General features: G+C 32.9%; 2 protein-coding genes across 2 annotated transcripts in view; both read left to right on the forward strand.

Moving 5' to 3' along the window:
- The window catches only part of LOC117181064 (granzyme K-like), a 65,114-nt gene extending 63,290 nt beyond the window's left edge, over window positions 1-1,824 (forward strand). The window contains exons 4-5 of the mRNA XM_033373632.1: window positions 601-697; window positions 1,714-1,824. Coding sequence (XP_033229523.1) covers window positions 601-697; window positions 1,714-1,824 — 208 coding nt within the window. The remainder of the gene's footprint in view (window positions 1-600; window positions 698-1,713) is intronic.
- LOC117182335 overlaps window positions 1-9,222 on the forward strand; it is a 603,484-nt gene that overhangs the window by 152,652 nt on the left and 441,610 nt on the right. The gene's annotated exons all lie outside the window — the stretch shown is intronic.

Genomic DNA, 9,222 nt, shown 5'->3' on the forward strand with positions numbered 1-9,222 from the left:
GTTTTTATTATACAATTGTATTTACCTTATCTTTCATGTATGACACTAGCCACTGCAAGATTAGATATCTAAGATACGTTTAAACTTCCGCAGAAAATCTAGCTGAAATTTGTTCGAACGACCAGGCATCAATTTCGATGCAGACGGTCACGACTTAGTTTAGCTTTGGTGGTTTGAATGTCATTTAGTAGGTTTTGACTAACCTAACATTTGGATATTACATCGAGCCAAGTACTAGTTTTATTCCAAGACTATTTGGACGCTGGTGAATGGGAGGAAATAAAAAGTTAGGTAATTATTATTATAACTTGCCTGCTTATTAACATCTGTTTCAATCACATAACGACCGACAAAATGATCTTGACAGGTGACTTACAGTTTGTAGACGACACTTCACGTTGCACTGGATGAGAAAAAACAGTGTCTAAATGATGCTTTTCCGCTATATTCTCCGAATGAACCTGTGTGGCTCAAATTTATTGCAAATCTATTGAACACCGATTTCGGTGTACATTGGAGGATCGGCGATTTTCTGTGAGCACCTTTATATGCTAAAGTTGGGGTCACCGAGATTTATTCTCATTTCACCTTATTTTGAAGAGCACCTCGAAACGGAATGGACCGACTCTCAATTAGTTCTCAAGAGCTCCTGAAAAAATTCATATCCGTCTGGGCCGTGATCATAACGTTAATTACGGTAAGTAATGTTTTAGGTATTCATAATTTGTATACTTAAAACATTGATATTTGCTAAGCAGATTTTTCTGAAATTTTGAAAATCTTATATCAGGACAGTCTGGGTAGAAAAAAGAAATACATCAGGCCTCGGAAGTTCCAAAAAGGAAGGAGGAGGACCAACGAAAGGAAGAAAATAGAAAAGTAGATCAAGAAAGGTAGAAAACAGAATACAGGAATTCCAACGATTTGTTTCAGAAAAATGAAGGGGATTACAAGGAAATCCGTTAACTGAAGAGAACTTATGCGACTGGTGAGTTATGTCATTAAATTTGATTATTAAAAAATCTTTTAATTTCATTTTTTGATTACAGAGGTAGCAAGATTTAGATCAGGAAAGCATCTTTCAAAGTGAGACAAGCAGCAGCGTAAGTCCGTGCAGCAGTAGCAGATCATCAAGCATTTCTAGTAAGTCAAGCTAAAGTTCGTCGAGTTTGTTGTCAGAATCTGATAAACGCGAGAGATCAGCAGAAAGGGAAAAAACTGGAGAACAAATTCGAAATAATGGAAAAGCAGAAAAAGGGAAGAAAATCCAGACGAAATTGGAAATATGAAACAACCAAACGTTAAAAAAAGAAAGGAGGAAAAACAAATAAAGAAGGAGAAACTAAAAAATAAGGAAAAACAAAGAAAGAAGGAGAAATAACGAAAGGAGACAAAAAGGAAGGAGAAAAAAGAAGACTTAGAAAGAGAGAAAAGGAAAACCGCAACCCAAAAAAACTCCTATGGCAGGTGAGTTCTTTTATTTGAAATGCTGCTCTTCAACGGTGAATCCTAGTAAGTAACATTTGCCATGTAGATTATTTTTTCATGCACGTATCCTATAAAATAGTAACGCAGGACAGCGGTAAGCCAATATAATACTTTTGAATGTCCATCGATTCACTCTAGTTTTATTCTATACTTATTGCCAGTCTTAATTTTACAGATAGAGTTCATCGAAGTTATACTCCATAATTGAAAGCATTAAAAATTCAGAATAAAAGAATGCAGAATCGTACGAAGGCCATCAAAGATGAAATCCAAGAGATTGAGCTACGCATCAAGCCACTGCAGAAGAAGCAAGTCGAACTGCATATTGAGAAGTAGAACTGCTGGCCTTTAGTTAAATTATATCAGGAGTCAAAAGTGCGACTTATTGCCAATCTGAATTCTACAAATAGTGCTAGTAGAAGTTATACCCCGAAATTGGAAGAACTAAAAATCCAGAAAAAATCATGTATGATCGCATGAAGGCCATCAGAAATGAAATCAAAGAGATTGAGTTTCGCATCAAGTCAATACAAAAGAAGAAAGACGAACTGCATATTAAAAAGCAGAACTACTACCAAGATTCCACTATCTTGCATCCTCAAATTCAATCTGCAATTGCCAATCGATATTAAGCTCGATACTGATTTGATTCGAGTATATTCATTATATTATTATGTACATCATATTAAATGTATCTTATTCCTATCTTTCACGATCGGCAAAAATATTAGGGAATTATGACAATATAATGAACTAAATGAACTTTACCTTAGCAAATGTTGAAATTTTTTTATTGTTTTATTAAAAAAAAAATCTAACCTTTTTTGCAGAGGTATTACACAGTTTCTGAAATTGTTTAGATCAATTCAAATAGCAGTTAAAAAACTGTTGATGTTTTAATTTTTCGTCGCGATCGATTTTCTCCCGCATAGGCTGCGGTATGGCCGTTAAGATGTTACTATACAGCGTTAGGCGGAACTCCGTCAAAAAGGAATGGAAATGCCATATTTACTACAGATTATAATGTTTCAATATTAATTACTTCAATAAAAACATAAAATACAAGATTTTTAACTTTGATTCAAAAAATAATTTTAGGCAAATTTACTGGTTAATTTAACCAGACTTTCTTTAGTCAAAGCTTATGATTATCACTTTAAAACAATAGTAGAATTGAGGAGATGAAATTCAAAAGCGCACAAGTCACATTATGGAGAATATTGAGTTAGGATTATGTTCTTGATCTTTCTCATCATTTATATCGCTTGGAATAGTCAAAATGGAGCTAAAAATCATGTGAACATCAAGTCTGTGATGTTTAGCTTGATTTTGACTATTCCAAGCGATATAATTGATGGGAAAGATCCAGAACATAATCCTAACTCAATATTCTCCATAATGTGACTTGTGCGCTTTCGCATTTCACCTCCTCAATTATGCTAAAAATTATCTGTAATTTTGTTCGATTAAAAACCGTCACTGCATTTATATTATTAAAAATTTGAAAGATTTTATAATACCCTGCAGTCGAAAGGATTTAATTTTCCAGAAAAAGACACACGTGTCTCCCAGAGTACGAAAGGTGTTCCTACCAGGAGGTTAAATACATTATGTTTTATGTTAGCGAGGATTGTCATTTTCTCTCCACGAGGTAATTCTTCGCTTGCGTTTTTTGCAATTATTTTACTGCGAGTACACGGCTCTTTGGCTGGAAAGGTATATATTTGGAAAAGATTTGAAAAAATATTTTTCTCAACAAATTTCTGAATTATTATATTCACTTACCGCTGTCCTGCAACTTATTTCTCCTCCTCATGACCTCCGTATGCTATCTGCTTCTGACGACTGCTACTACTGAAAAAGAGTACATAATACACAATTTAATCATTTTATATTCATATATGTTCAACTGTCCAACGTAAAAACCTTGGGACATTGTCCATGAAAAATATTTTCTGGCATACCTGCGTTGAAAAATAATCTTTGTGGCAAATTTTACTAACTAGGTTTCTGGGTTGAATAGCAGCACTTTGAATAAAGGAAATCACCTGCAGCATACATTTTTTTGGGTGTCTGTTTTCCTGATCTTTTTCAACTTTCTGAAGCGATTCATCGGACTTCCTTCTTTTCCTTTTCTCTATGTTTATGTTCTTTTCCCTTCTTCCTTTTTTCTCCTCCTTTTGTTGTTTCTCCTCGTTTCGTTTATAGTGTGGAAGCCTACCAGGGAGAGGAATGTGAGATGGACCCTTACATAGCAAAGTCTTATTTATCAGACGAAAACCTGCAGCTGTCATTGCCTAGTGCATCGAGACCGATAGTATTTCTGCAGGTTCAGCAGAAATATACAGCACTTTAGCTGGCAAGGTTTACATTTTGGAAATGATATTTTTCCATATTTTTCTCAAAAACCTGACCTATTTCCCTGATTTTTTTTACGAATAATAGGTACAGATATAGTCTAACAACTTACGATCAATTTTTTCTCTTGGTATTTTTTTGTTTTTCGAGAGAAAAAAAATATTTTTGATTTTTTCAAAGCTTGCCTTTTTTGCAGTTTTTGAGCATTTAAGATTTTTCTAATTTCATTTTATCCACTTTTTTGCACTCTTGCAAAATCCACAAAAAAAAATTAACGCGATTGAAATAATAAAATCATAAAAGTTGAAAATTTGTTTATTTAAATTATTGAAAATTGAAATACGAATTAAATCACCATAAGCGAAATTCTTTTAAGTATTAAACTTTAAAGGATGTACACTACGTAAATCAATCTGAAAAGTTGCCTCTCTTTAAAATGATGTATTAAATCTACAAAAACAGATCTATTATTAATTTATATCAATCTTGATGTATGCTTCTAAGCACAATTCAGACAAAATAATTCCGGTTAAAATTGTTTATTTAACAGCTTAGAAAGATAGGCAACTTTTGAGATTGATTGGACGTAGTGTACATCCTTAATACTGCAGCTTAAAATTTTTTTAATTTCAAACACCCAATAATTTACTGATATAGAATGGAGGCTTTTAACACTTTCTATTAAAACTTTTTAATTATATTCCGTTATATGCCATTTTAAAAAACTTGTTTTATGACAAGGTAATTTAGCACTATTTTTAATTCGGAAAAAGTTGTATAAGGGCGTTCATATTGATAATTTTTTTTATTTTGAAGAACTAAAGGTGGTTTTCGATTTCTTTTTCCGATAGCACTTACTCCACTCAAAAAAAATTTTTATGACAAAAATATTAAATACTATTTTTTATTCGGGGAAAAAGTGTATTAAGGCGGCTTTTCTTTACATTGTGTGTTGACCCTATCGCCATTATTCTTTGAAGGTGTTTTACCCTGTAAAAATTAATTATCATTGGACTTTTCTTTATAATACACACTTTTACGCCTTCCTGAACTAATTCCGCTAGGTTAATTTCAGAAAAGAAATATTTTTTTCCATTTTATTCATTTGAACTTTCGGAACTTCAGTTGCATAAGGTTCGTTTACTCCTCGATAATGCTCCATTCCACCCGAGTTTGGACGAACTGAATGCGATAAATGAAACTTGGAAGTCGTATATTTACCTCCTAATGTGACGGCGTTGATTCAACCCAATAATCAAGGATTCGTCGCGACAGCAAAAAAACTGTACGAGAAAATTTGTTGATGCCTATAACTAAGTGAAAAATCAGAAGGAGCTGTTCAGTTAAAAAAAATTAACCTTCAGGCTTGCTTTGTAATGCTCGGCCTCGCATCACGGTGGTCGGGAAGCAAAAAAATCTACTTGAAACACCTAAGAAAAGTGAATGTCGCATGCTTTTTCGGGTATTTAGGAGTGCTTAAAAATCGTTGAGACAAAATCTCAGAAGATCCTGTTCGCGAAAAAATAACTTTTTGGGTCAGTCAAAAGTACCAATAATCGGTTGTTGGAGAATATCTCCTCAGGGGTGTATTTAATTAACAAAAAGTTGCTATTATATAATTTGTAGGGAATTAAATTGTCTTTCGAACGAGCTGTGAAACTTCAACAAATATTCACTGGTTACCGAGATAGAGCGCATATCAGTAGGCCATAAATACCGAAAACCGATTTTCGGGAATATCTCCTAAAGGATATATATATATATATATATATCTTATGTTATCAAAATTCAGTTCTTCTGAATTATCTGTTGATTTTGTTGTCATAGGAAATATGGATAAACAATTTTTAAAGAAGCACTGTCCACCATCTGCCATTACTTTGATAAAATGTTCATCAACAAAATTTCTATTCCACAAAACTCCATCAACGAGCTCTTCAGCATTAGCCCAAACAATAGGTCTCTCTTCTTTCATATCATTCTTGACCTCAAACTGTATAATATCCAACTTGTACACTCCTTATAATGATTGCGATTTTTCTTTCATATGATTTTTATAATGACATGGTATAGATTTTCTGCCAGCAGATTGTCTGATGAATGATTGTACCTGAAGTTCCGAACGTTCAAATGAACTAAATTTTTTACTGATAACTATGTAAACTATAAAAAGGGTTAAAATGTTTGTTCATTTATATTGGAATTCATTTATGATTGAAACAGAATTATAATGCATATTTTAAATTGCAATTGGAACAATATTGATGGGAAAAATAAAATTGGGGAAAAACATTTCGTTCATTTGAACGTTCAGAACTTCAGCTACCTGATGAATGTAGCTAATTTACTCATGTGACTAGCAGAAAGATCGGTATTAATTTGAAAGTTGACCAACTTTTCTGAAGAAAAATAAGTATCTTTTTTAATTTCCTTAAACGCTAACGTCCTTTTTCTTACTCGAGTACTCAACACAACATCATTTTTTGATTTGTCAATTTCTAATTTATCTTTGATGATTTTACAGCTATAAACTCTTGCTGTCCCTTCTTCAATCTATCCAAGAGACTTTTCAAATTCTTCCTTGCTATATGCTCATGCTTTTCACAAACATTACTCTTGAATTGTCCACTTTGTTGTAAGTATTTCTTAAACAATTCAATAACACTACAACAATGTGCATCAGTTTCTATTTTTGGTATTATTATCTTTGTAGGGCCCTTTTCTCTACTAGTCAAACATGTGAAACAATCGCAGTCAATATAATTAGAATCAACGTATAATTGATTGGACCTTGTGATTCTTGTTAGCGAAATATTTTCGTATTTAGAAATATCTGGAAGAGGCCTCTTTTTATTATTCTTATCGTGTTCTGTGCCAGTGAATGGACACGTAGTACAAATGCTGAGTGGAAATCTGCCATCTGTCAAGTTATATCTTTTATTGATTGAATCCTTGATCATTTTTTCGAGGGGCTTTGTTATCTTAAAGGAATCCAATTTATTCTTGCCAGTTATGATTTATTTTCCACAAATACCACATAACTTCTTCCTTTTCTCCGCATAATTGCTCTTATGATCTTGTTTCTTCGTCATGATATGATTTTTTTAAATAATAATGAAAATTATACTTAAAAAATATAAATAACTTCCTTCCACATCTTCACACGACGACACCAGATGTATAAATCAACCAGAACATCACCCGATAGCCACCGAATGAATTGAAATATCTCAAAGGAAGTAAACAAATATTTTTTTGTGTATTTAATAAAATTTATATCAGGCTTTTATATGAATTTGATCCTTGAAGCACAGAAAAACGATTGACTCAGAGATCTTGCGTCTTACTTTTTTCAGATCTTAAAACAAGCGTTGCCTAGGTAACCCCATGTAGTTTTCTTTTGTTCTCCGACTCAAATTAGGACCTTTTTGGCATAAAAATCTTGGATCTCAAACGCACGTTATTTCTGGACTCAAAATAGGCTCTCAAAATAAACTTTTTTCTGTGAATGCACACAATTCAAGAAATATTAACACGAGGCAGATAATATTGTCATACTGTATGCTTTAAATATAAATAATCCAGTAAACTGAGTCTATGATTTGCATGCAAATCGAATTTTTTCAGATTTTTATTCGACTCTTTTTTATCAGCTTAAGACATGAGAAATCTTTGCAGAACTGATTTTCAACGATTTTCTTGAAGAATTATCAAAAAGGGTCCACGTTGAGACGCTCTATATCAGTGGATATTGAACATTTTCACATGTTCAAGGGTTAATTTTGAAGGTAATTAAGTCCTCTACTAATACCGATAATCATATTATGGATAAAATACATTCCTGAGGTGATATCTCGGAAAAACGATTTTCTTACTGATTACCATTACAAAGCTCGCTATTTCTCTCGAAAACCTATATCCCTGCCACTGGAAATCGTCAAATACTAATAAACAGAATAAGTGCTCGCATTAAATCGGGGTTGCCTACACGCCGTGTATTGGCACTATCTATTATTTCACCCAACATTAAGGACATGTGATACTTTAAAAATTATAGATTTGACCAGTTTTACACCTCCCCGGCTTTAATTTATAGAATAATAAATACTTTGCCTTGAAAGATTGGGATATGAAAGCAAACATGCTAACGGATGTCCTCGCAACCTTCTTTTTGTGGGTTGATTCAAAACATTTAATTATGCTAAATTTGATTAATTTGTGTGGCGCTAGTATCGATTTTATCAGTGGTAGATTCTCCTGACATTTTTCCTTCAATAATACAGGTTTTGTCTTAAAAATCTGGGTAATGATATCAAACATGCTAACGGACGTCCCCGCACAGTTTTTTCGTAGGTTAATTTAAAAAAAATCATTTTTCTAAAGATTTGTGTGTACATTTCGAGGTTATGTGTGTTACGATTCTCTCCCATAATTATTCTTGAGTGCTATCGACAGAATTGGTACGTCAGAGACCTACATTATAGGAATGACAGAAAGCTGAAAAACCATCGTAACCTCAAAATAGTACACATGCATAAAATATTTATTTAGCACAATACAATTTTTTGTTATCATCGTTCAAAAAAGAGTCCGGGGATGTCCGTTATGATATTGTATAGAATCTCCGAATTCAGTTTTAAACAATTTTAATTTTTGTGAAAAAAGGCGGGGAAACTGTTCCCGATTGACTATACGACGAAGTATCACATGTCCTTAATTGGCATTGCTTCTCAGCATTCACAATACGAGAAAAATAAAAGCCATAATTCCGTGCAACATTTGAAATCGAGATCGGCCTTTCGAATCACGAAGGTAAAAATCACGTTTCTTGAAGCCGCCGTTTATAGGAAGGATGTACCATCCACAAACACAATTTAATTTGAATGTACCTTAACGTTCATCACAAACACCGAATCGAACTTGGATTCTCTTTCCGAGCACACGTATTTAGTAAGATACGAATTTACAATTTATGAGTGAATATTTTAATTAAAATATAACTGCCCTTGATTACACAGGCCCACAAAAAAAACAAAAGTGTCTGTGCAATTGACCAGACCTATATATTCTTATGTATTTTTCGACGCTGAATCCGAATTTGCAATAAAAAAGTAGGGTCCAGCTACTTTTTTATGGGGCTTTGCTCGAAAAACCTCATTTTTTACGGTTTTTTCATGGTTTTTTTAAAATAAAAAAAAATAAAGAAAAATTTAATTTTGTGACTTCAGAATCGAATTCTACGGGAAAAAATACATCGAAAACCATATTTTGATTTTTTTTTTTACAAAAATTTCAACCCACCATACGGCGATGAAAAGGCTGAAAATCGCGAAAAGTGAAAATTTGCTTCAAATTTGATTAAAATGACATTAAAAT

This window comes from Belonocnema kinseyi, chromosome 10 (genome assembly GCF_010883055.1).
Source record: "Belonocnema kinseyi isolate 2016_QV_RU_SX_M_011 chromosome 10, B_treatae_v1, whole genome shotgun sequence".
Taxonomy (NCBI): domain Eukaryota; kingdom Metazoa; phylum Arthropoda; class Insecta; order Hymenoptera; family Cynipidae; genus Belonocnema; species Belonocnema kinseyi.